This window comes from Monodelphis domestica, chromosome 3 (assembly GCF_027887165.1).
Source record: "Monodelphis domestica isolate mMonDom1 chromosome 3, mMonDom1.pri, whole genome shotgun sequence".
NCBI classification, from domain to species: domain Eukaryota; kingdom Metazoa; phylum Chordata; class Mammalia; order Didelphimorphia; family Didelphidae; genus Monodelphis; species Monodelphis domestica.
In genome coordinates this window covers 146,026,557-146,052,640 of record NC_077229.1, presented here as the reverse complement: position 1 = coordinate 146,052,640, position 26,084 = coordinate 146,026,557, and the positions used below count along the sequence as shown (strand labels likewise).

Sequence of the window (26,084 nt, the reverse complement as noted above, 5' to 3'; positions counted from 1 at the left end):
TCTGACATGTTTTTTGAGGCTTCAAGCTGTTTCTGTATTTGCATATTTTGGTCCCTCAGATTGCTGAGTTCCTTTTGCATTGTTTCCCATTTTTTTCTGCTAGAAGGCTTCCATCTTTTTGATAATTTCCATTTTAAATTTTTCAAGAGCTTGTGGAGAATTTCCATTTCTTTTGGAAGTTATTGGAGCATTTTTTTGTGTTTCTTCTTCTACCTCCTCTGTATTTTGTATTTTTGCACCATAAAATGTGTCCAAAGTCACCCCCTTCTTCTTGCTTTTCTTGGTGTTTGAAGTCTGTTCCAACTCTGCACTGTTTGCCATCTCTATGGTTTTTTCCTCCCCTTTTCCAGTCAGAAATCTGAGTGAGGAGGACTGGCTCTCAGTGTATCTGTCTGATGATCTGAGGTTTTAGCCCCAGGCAAATTGTACGTTCTCCGCAGCTGTTCTGTATTCCTGAGGAGGCTCAGGGTCTGCCATCCCCTGCCTGCCGCCGTTTTGGGTGTTACTGCTCTCAGTTCTCTCCAGTTGATTCTCTTGAGACTCACAGTGACACAAAATATATAGGCAGTTCTTTATATCACTTCCTATGTCTCACATATATGTAATAATTAAAGTGGTTGATGCCATAAACTGTGGCATTTAAAAGAGTGGGAGCCTTAAACTGTAAGAGTTAAAATGGTTGAAAGTTGTAAACTGTAGTGAGTAAAATAGTGGAAGATATAAATTGTGATAGATATAAGAGTGGGTGAGTAAATTTGACCGCTGAAAATATGTTTTCACTACAGTGTCTTGTTTAAAATCAAATATAAGGTGGTCGCCAGGGAAATATTCCCAATTATGAATATACCCAAGTCAACTGGGTTTTATAGAGACTTTAATTAATAATACAATGAGGAATTAAAGAAAGAGAGAAAGAGTAAGAAAGGAATAAGTATGAAGGGTCTTAAGCCAACATGGCCTAGACCTGAGTCTTAATAGAGAGATCAGTCAGTCTTTAATCACTCACCACAAGATCTGCGAAGCAAGGATTCTAGTGACACCAGGCCAGCATCATCTCAACTGCTTTCACCAGCTCAATCCTCAATCTGAATGTTTCAGACTGTCTCTCAAGAGCTCCTTCTCAAGCGATCCTCATAAGATCTGTCCAAGCAAGGATTCTAGTGACAGCAGGCCAGCTCCATCTCAGCTGACTTTCACCAGCTCAATCCTCAATCTGATATGTCCCCGAGAGAGTCTCGAGAGAGACCCTTCAAGGCAGCCTTTCCCAGCTGACTGTCCTCAAGAGACTTTTTCTTTTCCTTATATAGGGAATTTTTTCCTTTGGCACCTCCCCTAAGTTCTTCCATCTACCAATCACAGTAGACGTTTTCCAAAGGACAGCCCATTCTGAATTCACAGCTGAGTAGATTAGAATCTCTGAGTAAGTTTCTCACCTTTTTGTCTTGGCAAGTTTACAAGTTGCCTGACCTTTAATAGGTACTTAGCACCCCATTGTATCAATTCTAAAAATAGGCATGGCTTAAAGAACTTTTTGCCTCATTATAAGTATGGGTTTAAGTACTTTCATTGTTTAGCAAGGAGTTTTCTCCCCTAAAGCAGTCTTAAGTATGGGTGGAGTAGAGGTCCTCCCATTTCTGATCCAAGTAGAGTTCTCACATTTTAGATGGGGAATGGTCCCTAATAGGGAGTTATCCCAATGGAGAATTCCCCAATGGGGAATTTTTTAACATTCACAAGTCTGAGAAATTTCAAGATTCACATATACCAATGGTGGCTTAAGTTTGGCTTAGGACAGACCAGGGGGTCAGTTAGTTGTTTCTGATTTGTCACTTGCTAGCACATGCCAGTCATAGGCCATCCTCTCCTACAGTTAATCCTTAAATGGGGGTATATACATTCCTGGTTGCTAGAATTCTAAAGACTAAGGAAGGTGGAATAAAACTAAAATTCACAATACTCATTGAGCCAGGCAGCAGGCTCTCCTGTCTCTTCGTATAGTCTAATAGGAGTTCCTTTTTATTTTAGGTAAGGGTTCATTTTCACACTGTCATTACTTCACCCTCCCACACCTGTGTTACCTACTCTTTTCTAGAGTATGAGATGGAACCTTCATCTTCCTCAGTATGTAACCTTCTGTTTTACTTCCTGTGTTGTCTTGGACAATTCACTTAAATTCTGTGTGCTTCCATTTCCTTTTCTTTAAAGTTTGATTGGATGAGATGATTTATAAAGTTTCTTCTAGCCTTAAGTTCTCTGATCTTGCTTCTGCTACCCCATTTCCAATTTTTTACATTAAAAAAAATTACTGTTATCTTATACCATCATTAAAATAATCTTAAAATGCTGCTTTCATCATGTCATTTCTTCATTTCTCATAGCCTTCAATATTTAGCATTTAGGTACAATCAGAATTCCTTGGTGTTCACAGCCCTCCTCAATCTAGCTCCAACCTCTCCTCTCAACTTTATCTCCCACTATGCTGACCAAAAGTAATCTGCAGTATTAGCCTAACTTGTCTCCTTAGTATATTCAGACCAGGTTTGCATATTTCTACCTTTATGACATTCATATTGCTCACTCCTTTTCTCCAGGCAGCTAAATTAGGCATCTTTCAAAGCGAGGACTTAGAATTAGGATGATCTTACCTCTGACATTTTATTAGTTGTATAAATAAATAGACAAGTCACTCTGAGCCATAGTTTCTTCAGTAAAAAACTTGAGAGTTGTAATGTTATTCTATTTCAACTCACAATGTTCTCTAACTCCTGAGAATTACTGTAACATTTTTTCCATCATTTATTTAGTTATTTATCATCATTAACATTGTTGTTATTATTAATTACATTTTGGGATAGACTGCAAGTTCCCTTTAAGCTCACTTGATAGATGACTACCCCTTCTGGTCTACTTGCTAGAGGTGGATCCCAGTCATGCTTACTACCTTCTTCCCAATGTCTTCTCAACAGCCTAGCTATTGGCAACCTTGCTGCCATATGTGTATCTCCACAGCCCTGGTGCAACTCTCCCCACCCACCCCACTTCCATGTTGAAACCATGTTCAAATAAACTGCTCTTGCCTTTAGAAGGGTTTTGTCCATCTACTCTCCCATGGCCACACACATCCCTGAAAATTTCTGGACAAAAAATGACCCTGTTCTTGGCCACCCATTCTCCTATTAGAATATAAACTTCTTGCAGCCAAGAATTGTTTTTGTATTTGTAGCCTCATCTCAACACGGCTTGGCATGTAGCGAACACTTAATAAATCCTTTCTCATGTACTTGTTTATTCATGTTCTCCCATTAAACTTTTTACTGAGGTTCCTTCTTATAAGTTTGGAGCTTGCTCTAGAATTTTTTTTTTCCTTTCATGCAGAAACCGATGTAGTATACCAGTTACGTCTGATACTATATTTAATTAGTAGTGTGTTGGAGCCTATTCACTCCCACTACCCACCTATTTATTACTTTTCTTATCCATTCTTTATTTTCTTTCTAGTTTCATCCTTAAATGCCCTGGAATTATTTGATTTAGATTTCTTACTATGATTTCTTAAGCTTGTTTTTCCCTGCAGTGTTTCTCCATGTTTTATGAGATAGAACTACTCATAATCTTCCACCATTCTCTTGTGTATGATTTTACTCTCTAAGTCTGTGTTGCTCTTAGCTACCAGATCTCTTCAGTTGTCAAAAAGATTAAGTATTGGTTGACCAAGACCTAAAAAGGCTTGTGTTTTTTCTTTCTTATGGTAGCAATATTTTTACCTTAATCAGACTTGAGAAATGGTTATAGACTGTATCAATGTTTGTTGTCTTATCTACTTCCCATTTTTTTACCAGCTTATTTGAATATGTCATGTTGGAAATTCCCTCATTTGCCATTTGCATTCCATATCTTTTCATTTTATAATTTGGTATTGATTTTTCCCCTTTGATCTAATGATTCTTTGATCCTCTTTCACACAAATAGGTGATTTGGAAAGGACTCCTTGGTTTGTAATGTATTTTTCATTTGTTAAACTATTAACCATTTTAATTTTTTTAATGTTGTTTGGTATTTACAGTGCCTCTTAACTCTAGAAGAAAGTGTAAGGGGAAAAAGGGATTATTTATAAAAAGGTTAGACTGGATTATTTAAGAGTGTGGTCACCAGGAATTTAATTTATTACAAGAGATTTGTTTACAATTTATTTACAAAATGTAGGAAGAGTAAATTAAGAAAATCAGAGAGAGAATAGGATAAGATGCCTAACTTAAGCACTAAGTAATTTACTTCTGGTCCCTAGCCCAACCCAGGCAGGGAGAGTTGGTTCTTAGCTTGCCTAGGAAAAGCCAACGATCTGGAGAAAAACTCTCTCAAGAGGCTAGTCTCTCCTGAAGCTTAGTTTCTTCAGAAAATATATCTAAGAAAGGAGTCAGTTCTTTTACTCACCATATGTCAGTCCAACAGTCTCATCAGGAACTGGGTCTCAGGTCCATTTAGCAGATTTCTCCTTCAGCCTCCACTCCAAAGAATGAAGAAGTCTCTCTCACAGGAAGTGAATACTCCTTTTAAAGATGCCTATTTTGCATTACTTCCTATGTCTTCCTCCACTTTTTACATGGACAAATCATGGTCTAAAACCTTGCTTGTCGATTCTGATTTGTCACCCACTATTGCACATGTGGGTCACAGACCTCCCACTTAATGATTAAGTGGGATGTTTATACTTTTGGTGATTAGATCTAAAAATTGGCAGATCTCCATACTCAACTTTTAAGTAGGATATTTACACTTTTGGTGATTAAAATCTAAAAATAGACAGGGGTTGCAATTTAATCTTCACAATCAGGGGAGAGTTAAATTTAGTATTCATAAAAGTATTCATGGTGTAAAGTCTGCAAAATCTCCAGATATTGTCCTCTCTTGCTTTACTTCTGAACCATGCATGTCAAGTTTTAGACTAAATAATAAAGTAGACAATGATTTAATGTGATGGGTCTTGCCAGATTCTTAGCAGAATTTTTCTAACTAAACTTTGAGTTTCCTAGAATTTGTTTTTTAGTCCTCAAAATGTTTTGCATATACATATTTGTTGACACATTGTTCTTCTTTCTATGAATGTTTCATTTCCTCCTTTTTTAAAAACATGCACAAAAGGACATGTATACATATATATATATGTACACACACACACACACATATAAGAATACTCTCCTTGTACATATGGATTGTTTTTTTCATTTTGTATAGTCAGGGTCTCACAAAGTTTTTTTTTTTCATGTAGCACATGCTTTTAATAAATACTTATCAATTGGATTGTGTTTAAACCTCTGGATTAAATATTTTAAATAGGGGAAAATAAAACTTTAAACAAATTGCTACATAGTACCCAGTGCCAATTTTTTTGCCACCTTAATCTCTGCTGAACAAAATATAAAAATGTAAATTTTAAAGGTTAGTTATTTCAATAAATCTGTCAGTAGACATTTATTAAGCACCAACTTTATGCCAAGCATTGTGCTAAGTGCTGGAGATTTGAAGAAAGGCAAAAGACCAAAGTGCTCTTTGCCCATGAGTAGCTCTCAGTCTATGGAGAAAACATACAGACAACTCTACTCCATATTTAATAAGTAGTTAGGGATATTGACTATTGACATATTAACCTTGTGCTTCCTCTTCCATATTTGTCATCTGAGGTTAAATGAAAGTAACCAAAACCAGAGGGGGGCAATTTTTAATTTTATATATTCTGTTAAATTACTGTTTATGATGGAAAAGGTATGTGAGTAGTTTTTATATCATTGAGGTATGATTGAGAATATATGTTTAAGAATTAAAGCATTTTGATGAAGTGTCACATTTGTCATGAATATCAAGTGGCTTGCCATGACTTTGCATACATATATTTTAAAGTATCTTCTATACTTACACATTCACCTGTTAAAGTATCAAATTAAGCACAGCTGATGAAATTTCAAAATAGCAGCTGTCAAGCTCCGTTAAATCAATCAATGGTGAGATTGTGTATTTAAATCATAGATAGTCATGAAAATGTATTTACATTTTCTAACCACTAATAAGCATAACTGTCAGTTTTACTTTTGATAGTTCTGTGACATGTTTTGGCTCTTGGTATTTTACTTGTATGCTAATTTGTTTCTTGACATTCTGTGGTATGTTCATATTTTCAGAATCATACCTTGAATGTATGATTATATAGTATATAACTTTTTCTTTTAAAAAAATAAGTTATAATATAAGTATTGACTGGAGTTAAGTATTCTGGAAAATAAGTCCATATGGGATGCAAAATTGATTACTTGTAATAAATTATAAAAACTTTATATTATCATACTGTGACAAGGAAATCACTTTAAAAGACTGATATATATTAATTTAAGGTCGCCAAGGAATTCAGCTATGTAATTCCTTAATGAAAACTCAAGTCAGCAGTCAACCTTTTATGGAGTTTAATTACAAACAGGAGGAAGAAAGGTATTAGAGATAGAGAGAGAGAGGGAGAGAGAAAGGGGAGAGAAGAGAATAGGGCTTAAATACCCCCTCTGTTTAGGCTGGGTCAAAAGGCCCAAGCCCTTAGATAGCTGAGGCAAAGAAAAGAGATCAGTCCCTATCACTCACGTGACCAAAATGGAGAAACAGTCTCAGGGGCCTCCACCTCCAGCTTCCTTCAGAGCAAGCTTCTCAGAACACAACCTCTCAGAGCAAAACCTCTCCAACCACCTCAGTCTTCAGACCCCGCTATCTTTAAGGACACCATCCAAGTTCCCTCCCTTCAGTTCTCACATCTACCAATCACTGTCCATGTCTTCCCTGTGCCAATGGTGGCTCTAGCTTAACCCAGGACTGCCCAGAGGTCTGTGGCTTTGCACATGTCTGTTGAAGGTCATATCCTCAAATAATTAAATCTTGATCCTTTGCTGCAGCCCTTCCTAAATCCTGTTACCCTGAGTAGGGTGGAGATTGGAAGTTCCAAGACCTGATTCTGTCATTCCAAGTATCTCTATTGTATCAATTCTAAAATCAATCATGACTCAAAGAACTTCCTGTTCTATGCTTAAGCATAGATCAAAGCCCTTTCCATTGTTCAGCAAAAGGTTTCTGTCCTAAAGTAATCTTAAGTAGGGAGGAGAAGGAACCTCCCATGCCAATGGGGTTCACATTCCAATAGAGTTCCCACTATCAGTAGGAAATTCTTAAAGTATGAAATTTCCCAATGGTGAAATTTCCAACATTTATAAGTCTAAGAAATTTTAAGGTTACAATCCAAGCATTTGTTAAGCACTTACTTTGAAAGATGCCTCAGCTATAAAGAAAACTAAATATGGTCTAACAAACTCATTTCTAACTGGAGAAAACAAGGATGGATAGATAGATATACATACACACATATCGAAACAAATATATTGATTTATTTATGGTGTGTATATATATATATATATATATATATACAGGATTAATTTAATGTAATCTCAGGAGAAAGGCATTAGCAGTTAGAGGGACTGTTACAAAAGGTTAGCTTTGTGCTGAGTCTTTGAAGCAAGAGGCAGAGGTGAGGGAAGAGAGCTTCTCAGGTAAAGAAACAGCCAGTGAAAAGGCATGGAGTGCCTTGCTGGAGGAGAAGCAAAAAGGCCAGGGTCCCAGCATCATAGAGTGTATGATAGGGAATAAAGTCTAAGACTTGAAAGCAGGACAGGACCAGATTGTATGAAGGGCTGTAAAAGGCACAAAGTGGTTTGTATTTGATTCTGAAAATAATAGGGAACCCTCGGAATTTATTAAAGATAGTGAAATAGTCATACCTACTCTTATAATATTTCACATTTCCTAACATATATATAAAACCATAACTATTTTCACATATACTAGAACTTTTATATCTAAATGAGGGTTGTTTTCCAAAGTAAACAATATTTTAGGTCCCTTTTGTATTATTTATTCTGACAATGTGGCCCCTATTAAAATATCTTTGGAACACTCTGTGAACTATTTTCAGAATTAGTTTGTACAACACAAGAAATTGTTTTTTTACTTTAAAACTTATACCTCATTTAAGTTCAAAAGCAATATCTGACCACATGATTGCTCTCTTTATTGACTATTTGCATAGAGCTCAAGAACTAAGAATGGTGTTTACATTTTTACATAAAGTTTTGTTTTGTGCCAACCCTTGACTCTTCATGATCACTTAAGGACTCCGTGATTTTATGATTATATTTTTTATTTAGGACTTCAGTTTAATTTTTTTTAATCTGGAAGAAGAGTTCTAATTTTAGAGAAGAGGTTTTATTTTGAAAGATTCTTGATGTTAAACCTAACCTGGAAAAGATTGGACAAAGGGTAATGATCTTATGTTAAAAGAATTTCATTCTTCTTGACAGTGTAGAAGGCCTTTTATTAGACATACAGTATATTTTTATGCCAAAAAGTAGTAGAAACAACACCAGAGTAAAAATATAACAGTTTGATGTGCCTTTAGTATGAATCATTATACCTTTCATTTAGATTTACACTCCGTAGAGCGTTGCCCAGATTATTCCATATTCATAAGATACTAAGGAGAGCATGGGTTCTCAGATAATTTTGGCAGATGAAAGAAGAAAAGAAAAATCTTAGAGATAGTAAGAAAAGTTTAGATAGTACATGAGAAAATGTTTACAAATTTATCTATTCCTAAGACCAAGGGTAAATAAGTTATATAATTCATCATGTTTATAAGTTTTTCAGTAAATTGACATTTTTTAAATGCCTACTATGTGCCAGGATCTATGTTAAGTGCTGTTAAGAAGCAAAAGATAGTTCCTGCTCTCAAGGAATTTACAATCTCTTGGGGGAGAAAACATGAAAATAAAAATATAAAAAGCAAGCTATATAGAATAAATAGGAAATGAGATGGAAGGCATTGGATTTGAGAGGAGTTGTAAAGCTTCCTGTTGAAGTTGGTATTTTAGAACTTACAGGAAGTGAGACAGACCGATAGATGGAGCAGAAGTAGGAGAACATTCCAGGCAGGGGAGACAGCCAGGGGAAATTCTGGGAGCTGAAAGATGGAGTATCTTATTGGAGAGCTGAGAATGCAATGTCACTGGATAGGTGTGATTTAGGTCATGATTTGAATGCCAAACAGAGCATTTTGTATTTGCTCCTGGAGACAACCAGTGGTGGAAGGTTTCTTTTATTCCTGTTTATGCTAATCTATATATGCTAGCTTTCTTAAGTTCAAAGTCTTTAGCAATAAACAGCAAGAGGGGAAAAAAAGGTTCTGATTTTCAGAGCTGGTTGGGCCTGTCTCTTCAGGCTAGGGCCCTAAAGATCAGCCTTAAAGTTCAGACCGCTCCCCTTAAGTCCTTTTGTTCGATGACACGATCACAGGAATCCAGGGATAGCACACAGTTGGGAAAATTCAGGAATAGAGGTACTTCTATCCAGAGACAGGGAGAGAGTGCTCCTTCCAGTCCGAGGGGCAGGAAACCAGAAAGCCAGTGCAGTGAGTTGGGGTGGGGTGACATGATCAGACCTATGTTTTAGGAAAACATGTTAGTGACTGAATGGTGAGTGGAATGAAATGGAAAGTGTTGAGGTGGGCACCAGCTCTGAAGATCAGAACCTTTTTTCCTCTTCCTGTTTATTGCTAAAGACTTTGAACTTAAGAAAGCTAGCATATATAGATCAGCATAGACAGGAATAAAAGAAACCTTCCACCAGCCTGTGAGGCCTGGCCTCAGCTCAAAAGCTGAGAGAGACTCAAACCCAATCTATGGCAAAATATAGGGAAATCCCTATTCCCTCTACCCTGATACCTTCCCAATCTAAACTTGTTATTAAATTCATCTTTGAGTTAAATAACCTTTAGATAAGAGGACTATCATTTCAGGGAAACATAGAGGGAGCAGAGCCCAAGGACAGTCATTCAACTGTAATGGTCCTTATTGGACCCCTGCTGGGCGACCTTGGTGGGTAGGGAGAGGCTTGTCCTTCAGGAGGGTCCATGCTTACCTGCCCTGGGATGTCTTTAACATCAATCAATAGAGAAAACATTCCCTCAGGCTATCACAGTTGGCCTATTTCTTGGGAACTCCATGTTTCAAAGACAGCCTCTCTGCCATTCCCTGTTACAAAAACCTTCCCCTGTACCTCTTCAATCCTCTACAATTCCTTTAACTATTACATTTCTCTACTCTCATTCCCTTTTCTTAACTCCGCCAATTTACACAAAGTATTACAAAAATGAGAATAGCAGTATTTGGTATGATCCATTTCTTTTTTTTTTTTTTAATATATTTTATTTGATCATTTCCAAGCATTATTCGTTAAAGACATAGATCATTTTCTTTTCCTCCCCCCCACCCCCCATAGCCGACGCGTAAGTCCACTGGGCATTAGATGTTTTCTTGATTTGAACCCATTGCTTTGTTGATAGTATTTGCATTAGAGTGTTCATTTAAAGTCTATCCTCTGTCATGTCCCCTCAACCTCTGTATTCAGGCAGTTGCTTTTTCTCGGTGTTTCCACTCCCATAGTTTATCCTTTGCTTATGAATGGTGTTTTTTTTTCTCCTGGATCCCTGAAAGTTGTTCAGGGACATTACACCGCCCCTAATGGAGAAGTCCATTACGTTCGATTATACCACAGTGTATTAGTCTCTGTGTACAATGTTCTCCTGGTTCTGCTCCTCTCGCTCTGCATCACTTCCTGGAGGTTGTTCCAGTCTCCATGGAACTTCTCCACTTTATTATTCCTTTGAGCACAATAGTATTCCATCACCAACATATACCACAGTTTGTTCAGCCATTCCCCAATTGACGGGCATCCCCTCGTTTTCCAGTTTTGGGCCACCACAAAGAGCGCAGCTATGAATATTTTTGTACAAGTCTTTGTGTCCATTATCTCTTTGGGGTACAGACCCAGCAGTGCTATGGCTGGGTCAAAGGGTAGATATTCTTTTGTCGCCCTTTGGGCATAGTTCCAAATTGCCCTCCAGAATGGTTGGATCAGTTCACAACTCCACCAGCAATGAATTAATGTCCCTACTTTGCCACATCCCCTCCAGCATTCATTACTTTCCTTTGCTGTTATGTTAGCCAATCTGCTAGGTGTGAGGTGATACCTCAGAGTTGTTTTGATTTGCATCTCTCTGATTATAAGAGATGTGGAACACTTCTTCATGTGCTTGTTAATAGTTTTGATTTCTTTATCTGAGAACTGCCTATCCATTTCCCTTGCCCATTTATCAATTGGAGAATGGCTTGATTTTTTGTACAATTGATTTAGCTCATTATAAATATGAGTAATTAAACCTTTGTCAGAGGTTTCTATGAAGATTTTTTCCCAATTTGTTGTTTCCCTTCTGATTTTAGTTATATTGGTTTTGTTTGTACAAAAGCTTTTTAGTTTGATGTAGTCAAAATTATTTATTTTACATTTTGTGATTCTTTCTATATCTTGCTTGGTTTTAAAGCCTTTCCCCTCCCAAAGGTCTGACATGTATACTATTCTGTGTTTACCCAATTTACTTATGGTTTCCTTCTTTATGTTTAAGTCACTCACCCATTTTGAATTTATCTTGGTGTAGGGTGTGAGGTGTTGATCTATTCCTAGTCTCTCCCACACTGTCTTCCAATTTTCCCAGCAGTTTTTATCGAATAGTGGATTTTTGTCCCAAAAGCTGGGATCTTTGGGTTTATCGTATACTGTCTTGCTGAGGTCATTTTCCCCCAGTCTATTCCACTGATCTTCCTTTCTGTTTCTTAGCCAGTACCAAATTGTTTTGATGACTGCTGCTTTGTAATATAGTTTGAGGTCTGGGACTGCAAGGCCCCCATCATATGTGTTTTTTTTCATTATTTCCCTGGGTATCCTTGATCTTTTGTTCTTCCAAATGAACTTTGTTATGGTTTTTTCTAAATCAGTGAAGAAGTATTTTGGTAGTTCAATGGGTATGGCACTAAATAGATAAATAAGTTTGGGTAGGATGGTCATTTTTATTATATTGGCTCGTCCTATCCATGAGCAGTTAATGTTTTTCCAATTGTTCAAGTCTAGTTTTACTTGTGTGGAGAGTGTTTTGTAGTTGTGTTCATATAGTTCCTGTGTTTGTCTCGGGAGATAGATTCCTAGGTATTTTATTTTGTCTAAGGTGATTTTGAATGGGATTTCTCTTTCTAGTTCTTGCTGCTGAGCTGTGTTGGAGATATATAGAAAAGCTGATGATTTATGTGGGTTTATTTTGTATCCTGCAACTTTACTAAAGTTGTTGATTATTTCAATTAGCTTTTTGGTTGAATCTCTAGGATTCTTTAAGTAGACCATCATGTCATCCGCAAAGAGTGATAACTTGGTCTCCTCCTTGCCTATTCTGATGCCTTCAATTTCTTTATCTTCTCTAATTGCTACTGCTAGTGTTTCTAGTACAATGTCAAATAGTAGAGGTGATAATGGGCATCCTTGTTTCACTCCTGATCTTATTGGGAATGTATCTAGTTTATCCCCATTGCAGATGATATTAGCTGTTGGTTTTAGATATATACTGTTTATTATTTTTAGGAATGACCCTTCTATTCCTATGCTTTCTAGTGTTTTTAATAGGAATGGGTGTTGTATTTTATCAAAGGCTTTTTCTGCATCTATTGAGATAATCATGTGGTTCTTGCTAGTTTGCTTGTTGATGTGGTCAATTATGTGGATGGTTTTCCTAATGTTGAACCAGCCCTGCATCCCTGGTATGAATCCTACTTGATCATGGTGAATGATCCTTCTGATCACTTGCTGGAGTCTTTTTGCTAGTATCCTATTTAAAATTTTTGCATCTATATTCATTAGGGAGATTGGTCTATAGTTTTCTTTCTCTGTTTTTGACCTGCCTGGTTTTGGAATCAGTACCATGTTTGTGTCGTAAAAGGAGTTTGGTAGAACTCCCTCTTTGCTTATTATGTCAAATAGTTTGTATAGTATTGGGGTTAACTGTTCTCTGAATGTTTGATAGAATTCACAGGTGAATCCATCAGGCCCTGGGGATTTTTTCTTAGGAAGTTCTTTGATGGCTTGATGGATTTCAATTTCTGATATGGGATTATTTAAGAATTCTATTTCCTCTTCTGTTAGTCTAGGCAGTTTGTATTTTTGTATATATTCATCCATTTCTCCTAAATTGGTGTATTTATTGCCATATAATTGGGCAAAGTAATTTCTAATGATTGCCTTAATTTCCTCCTCATTGGAGGTGCTGTCCCCCTTTTCATCTTTAATGCTGTGAATTTGCTTTTCTTCCTTCCTTTTTTTAATTAGATTGACCAGTACTTTGTCTATTTTGTTTGTTTTTTCAAAGTACCAGCTTCTTGTCTTATTTATTAAATCAATAGTTCTATCACTTTCGATTTTATTAATTTCTCCCTTAATTTTTAGGATTTCTAATTTGGTTTTCTGCTGGGGGTTTTTAATTTGATCGCTTTCGAGTTTTTTCAATTGCATTTCCAATTGATTGATCTCTGCTCTCCCTTGTTTGTTAATATGAGCTTTCAGGGATATGAATTTGCCTCTGATTACCGCTTTGGCTGCATCCCAAAAGGTTTGAAAGGATGTTTCGCCATTGTCATTTTCCTTGATGAAATTATTAATTGTTTCTATGATTTCTTCTTTAGCTAAACGGTTTTGGAGTATCATATTGTTTAATTTCCAATTGGTTTTAGATTTGGTTTTCCATGTACCATTACTAATCATTATTTTTATTGCCTTGTGATCTGAGAAGGCTGCATTCATTATTTCTGCTTTTTTGCATTTGTGTGCTATGTTTCTGTGACCTAATGTATGGTCAATTTTTGTGAATGTGCCATGTGGTGCTGAGAAGAAGGTGTATTCCTTTTTATCCCTATTTATTTTTCTCCATATGTCTATTAATTCTAATTTTTCTAAGATTTCATTCACTTCTTTTACCTCTTTCTTATTTATTTTTTGATTCGATTTATCTAAATTTGATAATGGTTGGTTTAAGTCTCCCACTAGTATGGTTTTATTGTCTATTTCTTCCTTCAATTCTCCTAGTTTCTCCATTAGAAATTTGGGTGCTATATTATTTGGTGCATACATGTTGATTAATGATATTTCCTCATTGTCTAGAGTCCCTTTTAACAAAATATAATTACCTTCCCTATCCCTTTTGATCAGGTCTATTTTTGCATTGGCTTTATCAGATATCATGATTACCACTCCTGCCTTCTTTCTATCAGTTGAGGCCCAGAAGGTCTTACTCCATCCTTTAATTCTGACCTTGTGGGTGTCAACCCGCCTCATGTGTGTTTCTTGAAGACAACATATGGTAGGGTTTTGGATTCTAATCCATTCTGCTATTCGTCTACGTTTTATGGGTGAGTTCATCCCATTCACGTTCAAAGTTATGATTGTCATTTGTGGACTCCCTGGCATTTTGATTGCCTTCCCTAATTCTAACCTTTTCTTCTTCGGCTCTACCTTTTAGTCCAGTGATTTACTTTGAATCAGTCCCCCTTGTCCCCTCCCTTGATGTTTCCCTTTTTAGTCCCTCCCTTTTTGTTCCCTCCCCCTCCCCCCTCTCTTTCCCTCCCTTTTTGTTCTCCCTCTCCCCCTCCCCCCCTTGGTTTTCCCTTCTCCTTACCCTTGTTGGGTAAGATAGAATTCAAGATCCCAATGGATCTGGATGTTTTTCCCTCTCAGAGTTGATTTCCCTGAGATTGAGGTTTAAGTAAACCCCCCCCCCTCTTCCTCTCCTTCTTATAGGAGTTTTCTTCCCCTCCCCTTCCCCTGTGAATCTTTGTGTGAGAACCATTATTCTATTTGGTCTTTCTTTACCCCCTATTTATACATTACATTTTCCCCACATATTAGTATACATAGGTTGATATAAATGTAGTCCTTATAGAAGAGAGTTTGAGTAAAAGAAGATAACATTTTTCCCCTTTCCTTAATATTTACCTTTTCAGGTATTCCTTGCTCTTTGATTTTCGGTATCAAACTTTCCACAGAGCTCTGGTCTTTTCTTTGCAAAAAGTTGGAAGTCTTCTATTTTGTTGAATGCCCATACTTTCCCTTGGAAGTATATAGTCAGTTTTGCTGGGTAGCTGATTCTTGGTTGGAGACCCAGCTCTCTTGCCTTTCTGAAGATCATGTTCCATGCCTTACGATCATTCAGCGTAGAACTTGCAAGGTCTTGTGTGACCCTGATTGGCATTCCTTTATATCTAAATTGTCTTTTTCTGGCTTCCTGTAGGATTTTTTCTTTTGTTTGATAGCTTTGGAATTTGGCAATTACATTCCTGGGAGTTGTCTTTTGGGGGTTTAGTGTAGAAGGTGTTCTGTGAGCTCTGTCAGTGGCTGTATTGCCCCCTTGTTCTAGAATCTCTGGGCAATTTTCTTTGATTATATCTTGTATCACCATGTCCAGTTTGGTGTTTATTTCTGGCTTTTCTGGGAGTCCAATTATTCTTAAATTTTCTCTTCTCCCCCTGTTTTCCAGATCTATCACCTTGTCGGTGAGATATTTTATGTTCTCTTCTAATTTCTTGGTGTTTTGGCTTTGCTTTATTAGTTCTTGCTTTAAAGCCTGGTTTTCTTTTACAGTTTGGTCAAACTGGTTTTGTAGATGCGTGAATTTCTTTTGCATCATTTCCCACTTTTCCTCCCAGAGGGCTTCCATCTTTTTGGTCCTTTCTGATTCAAATTCTTCATGGGTTTGTGGAGAGTTTCTATTTCCTTTGGAAGATTTTGGAGAATTTTCTTGTATATCTTCTTCTATCTGCTCTGTATTTTGTATTTTGGCTCCATAGAATGTGTCCAGAGTCGCCCCTTTCTTCTTATTTTTCTTGGTATTTTGGGGCTTCTGTGCTTCTGTGGAGTTTGTCATCTCTGAACGTGGAGGATTGGCTTTTCTTGTCTTTGTCTGGTGATCAGAGGCTTTAGTCCTGGGCAGATGGTTCTATGACTTTCCCTGGGTTAAACTGAATATGCCTCACTGGAACTGGAATGGAAGGGTCGGACCACGAGGCCACACTCTCCCCCTGGCTCGATTTCCGGAAGTTGCCTTCAGAATCCCTGGCCGTGAGGCTGTTTCGTCGGCCTGCGGGGGGATGGGCTGCCGCTTCCCCAAGCTCCGAGAGCACAGACTTTCACTGAGACTTGGATAGCAGGATCCAGCCCGTGAGGCTGTCTTGCCCGCCCTGAGGGTTGCTGTTGTTTTGACCAGCTCTCTGCAGCGGAGGCCCCAGGCAGTAACTTTCACCCGGACTGGGACTTGGGTAGAAGGCCCTGAGGGTTCTGCTCTCTGAGCCCGGCGCGGCTGCGGCTTCCGGGAGCCTTGGACTCTGCGCTCCTACCCCTGAGGTCCGAGGGATCTCGGGTTCTGGCTTTTAAGGGGAGCCGTACCTTTTGAACCGGGTCCAGGTCCAGGAGGAGGGTTCCCAGGGTCTGTGCTGTTGATCGTTTTGAATTTCGGCGCCTTAGGAGCTTCTAGTTTGAGATCGGTTGGGAAGGGTTTTCCGGAGATCTGAACTTCAGCTTTCTCTAAGCCGCCATCTTAACCGGAAGTCCCCGGTATGATCCATTTCTAAGAGAATGATGTACCAATAATAGCATATGGGCTTATGGATAGGGGACAACCAGCTCTGAATTGGATTGATGTCATATTAAAAAGCAAGTGAAAAGACTAGTGCTCCCTAATAGTTTTTGCTTCAGTATTTTATATTCAGCTTTGTTATGCTTAATAACTGTAGGAAATATTTGGTTTATTGTTTTCTATGATCACAGAGACTTCGTAAGGTTCAATTGCCAGTCACATCCTTGGCAGAAATTCATTCATTCAGCCTACTGATAACACAGTTAATACATTTGTATGCTATATGAAAATTGTAATGTGCTGAAATTTCGCTAAAATACTTTCTCTGTACAAGAAAAACTGGAGTAAGATTGGATCTAGGATTGTGAGTTGAAAGGGGCCTTTTACCTCTTCATTTTACAAATGAAAGCCCTGAGGACAAAGGATACTCATTGTAAGCCAGTCTGCTATAAGACATTAGTGAAATGTTATGTAAATGGGAGCTGTGATGATGATGATGATGATGATGATGATTTGTATTTGGATTCTTCTGAAGAGTTGCAGATTTAATTTACTGTAAATTTAGAGGGATTGTTCATGCGATAATCTGCTTATGTATACAGTCGCCCTTCCTTATATCAGGGTTCACTTATCCTGGCTTCATTGTATTGTAGTTTAAAAAAAAAATCTAATTCTGTATGACGGAGTTACATTTATCATGGCATGCTGTTGACTGATGGAATGAAAGGCAACTAACCATAGCACTGTGTTCTGTGTCCTGGGCACTGATTGGTTAAGTGACTATAGGTTAATAAGAGTGTGGAAAAGGTTTATAGGAGAGTAGGAAGGGTTTATAAAGCTTTATATATATATATATACGTAAATATAATGCTGCTACTTCGTGGATTTTACCTATCGGTGGGGGGATGGGGATGGTGTCCTCTGGAACTTGACTCCCTTGATAAGTGAGGGGAATCTCTGTAGTTAGAAGTAAAGTCATGACTGACACCCAAGACTTTTTTTTTTAATTTTATTTGGCCAATTTCAAACATCATTCCTTGGTTACAAAAATCACACTATTCCTCCCTCCCCTCCCCCTGCCCTTCCCGTAGCTGACGCACAATTCTACTGGGTATTACATGTGTCCTTGATTTCCATGCTGTTGATGTTTGCACTAGGATGTTCATCTAGGGTCTATATCCCCAATCATATCCCCCTCAACCCATGTAACTAAGCAGTTGTTGACACCCAAGACTTTTTTAACTAATGTAATGAATTAAATTATGGTTGGACTAAATATATGAGAATTCTAAGATAATACTGTGGTCACAGATTTTAAAATTAATACAGCCCAAGTTAAAAAGACTTTTAGCAGCTTTTATTTACAAAAAAGGTGGAAAGAGTGAAAGTAGATAAATGTGAAAGAGGGTAGAGTAAGAAGTATAGCTATCACCTTAAATGTTGCTCTGATCTCTGGTTCTACCCATATAGGGCTCATTAATCCCTCAGCTAGAGAACTTGGTGATGAATTAAGCAAAGGTTCAACCCATGCAGCCTCCTCCAAGAAGGGGAGGCCTCTCTGGAACTAATCTCTCCAGAAATAAGGAAAGGAGGGTCAGCTTTTTCACTCACCAGGAGAAGATCCAAAGGGAGAAGATCCAGGAACAGTCTTACCAGAAGCAATCCGAGAGCCACAGTTTCAGTCCAAGCTCCTTCAACCTGAAAATTCAGTACAAAGCCTGAAGACCAAAGACCTCCTGACAGGAAGTTTAGGCCCTTTTTTATGGACCTTTCTTTATGTCTCTTCCTGTCCCTTCCTCCACTTTATGGGGACCAATTACAGTCTTTAAATTTGCTTAGCACTGCCCAGAGGGTAGTCAGTCACTTCTGGAGAAGTTACTCACTTTAGTAAGTGGTTTGTGAACCTCCCTCATTTACTGTTAAGTAGGAGTGTCTTCCCTTTTGGTTGATTAAATTTAAAAGTAGGCAAGGGGAGAGTCAATCCCATCTTCACATTAGAAAATCCTGGAGAAGAAAAGACTGAGGTGAGGATATGGTGTTTATCTTCCACATATGACGAAATATGAAAGGGCTATTATGTAAAAGAGAGATTAGATCATTTCAGGACTTAGAATTAAGAACAATGCCTGAAATTGTCACAAAGTTTAGACTTGAGGTCAGGAAAAACTTTTTAGCAACCTAAAGTGAAATAGACTGCCCTGGGAAGAGGTGGGTCCTTCCTTATTGGAGGACTTTTAGCAGAAGTTGAATAAGTAGTTAGTTGTCAGGTGTATTATGGTGAGGCTTTCAAGTATGGATTGGGTTAGATGGCCACTAGGACACTTTTGAATTCTTAAAATTTTGTGATTCCAATTCATACTGGAGTTTTTTTAGATCTCTTGAAAACTTTTCAAAAGTCCTGAAAAGAACCATATAAAAAAAGATGATATAATGTTACTCTATGGTATAGATTTCAATGCGAATAAATTATTAGCCTTTAATATTAATTGAGTATTCCACAGAAACAACAATATTTTATATAATTTTCCATGGTTTATTTATACTTTCTAATTATCTTTTATATACTATACATAAGCTTAATTTTAAAACTCAAAATAGACATTTTGCCTTTTCACAAAATGTTCTCCATGTTTGCAGTTGTTTTAAGCTGCCTCTTTGTACTAGTGGACAAAAAGTGAATATAAGCATCCTTCTGAAACACAATGAAGTTATTTTTTTTTCTTTCATAAAAATTAAATTGTTATAAATGTCATTAAGGTGGATCAATAGTTTCAAGCTTTCTGGTTACTTTCCTTTAGTATTACAAATTAGTATTGAGCATGTATATTAATTTGTTTAATGTTTTAGTATAGAATCTTTAAGTTAATATAATCAAATATATTATCTTCTTCCTCTTCCCCACCTCAAAGACTAATGTTTCTAGAAATGTTCATTATATTATATTGACATTGAGAATATCCTAGACTACAGAGAAAATGTTCTTGTTCATTTCATTTATAGAGTTTCAGAAAGGTTCTTATTTTAAGCCAATCTGATGGAACTACCAGTGAAGGATATATGAATTGTTCTGGAGAGTTTCAGGTTTAATTTACTACAGACTTGGAAGTATTGCTCAGAGGATAATAATTTAATGCTTAATTTATGGTGAAGAAATCTCTAAGACAACTTTAAAAACTGGTCTTCTACTTTAGCTGCTTCGTGTAATTCTTCACATAACTGGGGAGATGCCTGTTTTTTGAAGAAATGCCTGTCTATAATTGCACAAGTATTAGCCTTTCTGATTTTCAGGAAACATGAAGTCCCATATTTTAAACAAACTCTTCTTCTCAAACAGTAGCCTTCTAACTTGGGTTTGTAAGAGTTAAAATAGGGGTTTTGACAAAATAAGAGAAGAGCATTTAATAATTTAAGTTTTAATGAGAACATAGTAGGGTTATAAATTAATATCCCTTTAAGCCAGAGATAAGAAAACTTCTAGCAGCTTTTAACAATTAACAATTTAGTTTAATTAAAATATAGTAAAATGAATATAGTAGAGAAATATAGGAAAGAGGTAGAAAAAATTTCCTAATGTCTATTCTGGTTATTTATATATCTCTATATATAGTTAAATATAACTACTTACAACTACCTATAATTACTACCTAAAACTGCCTATACCTACCTATAATTGCCTATAACTACTGCTAATAACAACCACCCCCACAAAGTTCCAATAGAAAAGAAGAGAGATTACCAGTCTCATACACTATAAATATACCTAAAATTCCTAATAATTACCTCTAACTGTCTTCTGAGGACAGCTTCTTCTTGCCTGGCAAACAATAGGCCTATGTAACCTATACTATCTCTATGTGATTCACTATCTACTGTAAACTTTAAATTACTCCGCCCTACTGAAACCTTACTTTAGGGGAAGATAAAGTTGTAATCTCCTGATTGAACAATGAAGGTACTCAGTTCTCACCTAATAGTGAAGCTAGAACTTTAAGCTAAGTCTATTTTTAGGTCTTAATACAAAAATGTGTTAAGTACCTATAAAGGTTAAATTAATCACAAAAAGTTCAAGGGACTAACAAAAGGTGAACTTAACAAAGAAGTATTAAGTAATTCAAAAGATATAATCTAATCAAAGAAGGTGAGAACTAAAAGTATGGACAGTCCTGGAGAAAGCCTTTGATGTGATTGGTAGATGTGAAAGTTTAGAGGAGGAGACACAAGGATGAAAGGTCTATATATCTGGGATTTTTTATCTCTCAAAAAAACACTCTCTTTCCCTTATTGGTGGTGGAGAGTTAGCTGAGAGAAGCGTGCTGAGCCTTTCGGCATCTTAATGTGGCTACAAACTATTGTACGGTTTAGCGGTGAGTTTCTGACTGAGTTTTCCTCCTTTACTTTCCAACTTTATCCTCTTAGAAGCCTCTAATCTTCTTCAGAGACCTAGAGGCAGGGATTTTTAAATTCCCCCTGGTACAGGCCAGGCAGGAAAAATCCTATATCCCCTTCCCTCCCTCTCCTTAATTCTTTCCCTCTATATTAATTAAATTACCATAAAATACCAGACTGGCTGGTATTTTATTTGGGATTTCCCCTGGCAACCAATTAAATCTAGATTTTAAGTCACAATTCTAAATTCATCTTTACACTAACTCCCTAAAATAATAGACAGCCACCACTCATCACTCCTTCAACCAGTTTTCTATAGTAACCCAACTGTCAGTAGCCAACTGACAGCAAATCCTTGCCTATGAGACAGACCTCCTGCTCTTAGAGATCCCAGAGGCAAAAAGCCCTTTAAAGGTTCAAGCCAAAAGCCTTCTCAGTAAGCTCAGGCCCACCTTTATATTCCAGCAACTAAATGCCAACCACACTACCAGGAACCCACCCTCAATGACCAACTCACCTCAGCAGCCAAATTCCCTGCAACTGCCAGCCCTGCCAGCAACTGACCCACCAACTGTCATCAAGTGACTCTCCTAACTGTCAGCAACTGACACTCGCTTAGCAGGGGGCTCCCCAGTTCCTACTTCCCGTCACTGTGGACTGGTTAATCCCTACACAACTCTATGGTAAGAGGTCCTCCAAGTCCCCCGTGAAATTAAAAAAAAGGAATAAGAATTCCTTTTTACAGGTTTAAAAAATGGTTTTCTTCATTGTTAATTTCTTAAGCAGTCATGAAGTGCTTTTTGTGTATAGGGCACTGTGCCAGATGCTGGGACAGAGTTTCCAAGAAAATAAGCTGGAAATAGTGGACAGTATGAAGTCATGTGATGTGCTCTAAAGTCTTCTCCAGAAATGTATAAAAGGGAAACTTAAGGAATTCTAATCCATTGAGTCTCTCTTTGGAATAGAGAAGGTGAATTTGCTATGACTCTATCTCTTCCCAGAATAGAAGACCTCACTTATTGGAGGGAGCTTCCTTTAAGATGTAAAGAGCAAAAAGTGAAGAGTAGAGATTAATTTAAGAGGGGGAAAGAAGTTTTGCAACTTCTGAGGAATAGGCACAGGTGAGTGGATAGATATAAACTCTTAGCAACTGTACAATATTTGTCAAACCCTTTTGAAATCTGTATCTCAGATAAACTCACTTTTGTAATAATAGCTGCTATTACATTACAGTAATATAAAAATAAACCATCATTTTCTCATGGATTCCTTTCATGTTATCTGATTTTTAAATTTACATTTCTCTGTCTATCATTGTAAAGTTTATTTTTCTATATGCCAGTATTTTGGTTTTATTTCTGACAGTGTGGCTGACAAGTCTAAAATATAACGAAATCATCAAGATATATGCTTTCAAATGTGTCAATGGCAAGAAATAAATTTAAATGTTTCCAGATTTGTATCTTTTTACTTAATTATATTAAAGCCTTGCCTTAATATGTATATATATATGAAGAGTCAGGTTGATGTAGTAGATTCATCATTGATTAAAGCCAGGAAAGACCTGGGTCAAAGTTCTGCTTCTGATACATACTTAATGTGTGTTCTAAGCAAGTCACTTAAATTCTCAGGGCTTCAGGCAACTAAAACTATAGGTTGAGAGGATTATTATTTGACGTGATACAGGGATATTCCTTACCTGGGAATTCCTTGTTCCAGTGAAATTATAGGTCTATTCCCTCTCCTATATGATTATAAGACTTTTTTGTTTCTTTGTTTTACAGACACTCGCCATATTATTAAAGTGCTACTGAGCCTTTCTCATTGGTTAATCTTAAATTTAGAAATCCATTAATGGGACAATTAGTAGGGCATGTTTCAGTATTTGTAGCCAGTAATGATATTTATTTAGCATTTGGTATTTTTCAAAGTGCTTTCCTTCACAACTCTATAAAGTAGCAGTGTAAATAAATATCATTCCCCTTTTCTAGATGAAGAAACTGAGGCTTGGAAAGATCACAGAATTCACTCATAGACATTTAGCTTATCAATGTCAATTTTATGATTTGAATTCAGGTTTTCCAACTTTAATATTATTTAGATGAGACATTGACTGAATGAATATGTTCTTTGCCACCTAGCTGTAGGGTTTATATTTAAGAATGAGGGATCTGAAGTCAAGAGTAAGATTGGTTTGATTCCTACCTGTGGCTGTTAATTATGGAATCATAACCTAGTGAATAATACTTCTCAGGGTTTTCCTCATGGATAAATGAAGTAAGGTATATAAGTATTTTCTATAAAGTTAGATAGTATTAATAATTCAATATATATCATATGTACATGTATAATATGTTTAATCTATGTTCAGTGGGAGATACAAAGAAATTATTCCCTGATTTTTTGGAACTTGCAATCTAGTAGGAGAGATAAAATCTATAAACAAAGTATTTTAAGGTATACTATGAGGGGTGCAAAGTACTCCAGTAAGTCAGTACCAATATTCATTCTCATTTGGATGCAATTATTAATAAAATAAAATAAATTTCAGTGAGTATGGAAAAAGGTTTAATTTATAATGATAATCATGTTTTGCATCTGCCTACTGTATTTTTGAAAAGCAGATTCACAATTATTTTACAGGCTTATAATGACTTTGAGCCAGGCCAACCTGTCCCTCCACCTCCATTTCACAGATAAGGACACCAAAGCTTGAAGTCTTTAAAGTGGCTTGCTCAGTCTCAGGAGGCAGAACCAGGTTTAGAACCTTGAGTTCCTGGTTCTGTACTCTTTCCACTCTCATTACTTTTAATCACAGTGTTCATGAAAGGCAGAAATTAAGATATAGTCTTAAAAGTAACCTAAATACAATTTTCCTGGAGTGAACAAAATGCCAGTTTACTCTTTGTAGAAGATGGGTTTTCTTATGCATGTTTAAAAACTCATTAATAGAGTATAATATGGACTGAAGTTCTTGGTGATTAGTCATATTTTGAGCATAACACAAGTTTTACTGAAGTTAACACTATGTAACATTTAGGTCACTCTGGCCTTTTCATCTGTTTAAAATTGATCCTTTTCTAGCATTGACTAGCCACTTTCTATGGCTTGTGATGTGATCACACTATCAAAAATTGCTTATTGGGAGCATTGGAACCTTTTTATATTAGCACTACAAAGATTTTAATATTATAAAGTACAGAGATGAACACATATCTTAAAGAATAGTTGATATAATCAATGTACATATTTAATGTTTCATGTCTAAATGCCTCTGCCTTAAATTCTTGTCCAGGTTTTAAATAAAAGTGATTTTGTTTCAAAAGGTGAAAATATTTCTTTATAAGAGAGAAGCACATTCAGATTTTCACAATTATGTCTAGTCAAATATATCTTCTTAGGAGGTACTGACCTAGTAGCTGAAATTAGGCATGTAGTGACAAGTCCTAAAGGGAACACCACTGTTGACCAATAAACCCCAGTTCAAATCCTAGTTCTTCCACTTCTCTTCTCTGCTATTCTAGGTTTATATTTCTTCCTTCTTTCTCAAATATATACAGATGTTTCTAAGATTTAGCTACAAGTGTACCAAAAATATGCAAAAGAAGACACACTTTCATAAATGACTATCTTATAGCAAGCATGGTCTTTATAGTCACTTGTTTGACTGAAAGATTCAGAGGAAAACCTTTACCTCATAGTGTTGTAGGTGAGTCAGGAGTGTTGGTGGCAAAATCATTGCTGATCTGCAGTTGTTGGTAGGATGTCTCTGCCCATTGGGAAAAAAACAAAACAAAAAAACAATTTATACCGAAAACAGTACATTGAATTATTAGGCCATTGTAATGATAGCACTTCTGCCTAATAAATGTTTTCATTGAAAAACTCCTTAATTGTTTAGATAAAATGGTAGTAGACTGTTATTGGCCTAGTTAAAACTAAGGCTACTTATTTCATCTCATTTCTATAGGGAAAACATGTGAGTAGAGATTCTTGTCATATTATCATACACACCAAGAGGGCCTTCAGTAACTGAATTGATGAAGAACATTGTCAGGTGTCTCAGCATTCTGTCTTAATTTACTGTTACCAATAGAATATTCTTAGTTTTAAGACATATTATGGGTAACAGTTAGCTACTTATAGTTTTATATTCCTTTCATTATTTATATCCAATTCTGTTCTTCACTTTTCTCCACAAACAACTGTCATTTCAAGGAGTTCTTTATGTCAGTTACATAGCAATTAATTGAATTATTATCATAGTCATCCTTGACAATCTTAATTAAATTATTATCCTAACTTAATGATATGTATTTCATTAAACATTTTTAATCAGTTTCTTTTATTTTTAATACAGAAACTGAAACAGAAGAATCAACAGCTGAAGCAAATTATGGATCAATTACGAAATCTCATCTGGGACATAAATGCCATGTTGGCAATGAGGAACTGAACTGGTTTTCAAATTTGTATTTTATGACTTGCTGTAACTATTTTCTCTTTTGTTTTCAATTCTTATTTTTTTAAACAGTAGCTTATTTGTTTGCTTCATTACAATGTTACAAAATTAAATTATTGTTTCTTTATTCCAGATATGCATTAAATATTTCCTTTATAATTTATTAGGTAATATTTCTCTGTTAAGTAGTTATTGACAGCTCTTAATTTTTCTTAGTTTTCTATGATTCATTGATTATGTGAAAAGACCTGAATCCTATTTGTTGTTAAATTCATTTTTCTTGAGCTTATCATTTTATAGTAAAGATTTAGTAACCACTTATTAAGATCTTATGCCCAAATAACTGTTCAAAAAGTTAATCATTTTTTTCTAAATAAAAATCAATTTAAACCATCTATTCCTAAATATTTATGTATGTAAATATATAAACATTTAATCCTATAAATTAACATAAATATAAATACATATTAATTTCTGTTGGGAGGCTGCCTGTTTATCCAAAATATTGAACAATTCTCACAATAGTTGGTCTTTTATTAAACAGAAAAGGGGAGGGGTCAGTGCTATTAGTATACATTTTAGAACAACTCACCCTCAGTACCTAAGCCTCTTAGGTGGTTTTAGCTTTTTTTCTTTTGCCATTGAAATTATCCTAGT

The 26,084-nt window shown here is 36.3% G+C and overlaps 1 protein-coding gene across 2 annotated transcripts in view; it reads left to right on the top strand.

Moving 5' to 3' along the window:
* The window catches only part of MED30 (mediator complex subunit 30), a 56,932-nt gene extending 31,114 nt beyond the window's left edge, over nt 1–25,818 (top strand). The window contains exons 4-5 of one of the 2 annotated variants that reach the window (XR_465358.3): nt 21,967–22,086; nt 25,326–25,818. Coding sequence is in view for 1 of the 2 variants with exons in the window: in XM_001369994.4 (XP_001370031.1) it covers nt 25,326–25,421 (96 nt within the window). In the remaining variant the exon portion in view is untranslated. The remainder of the gene's footprint in view (nt 1–21,966; nt 22,087–25,325) is intronic. The other variant, XM_001369994.4, reaches the window with a different exon arrangement.
* The last annotated feature ends 266 nt before the right edge of the window (nt 25,819–26,084 follow it).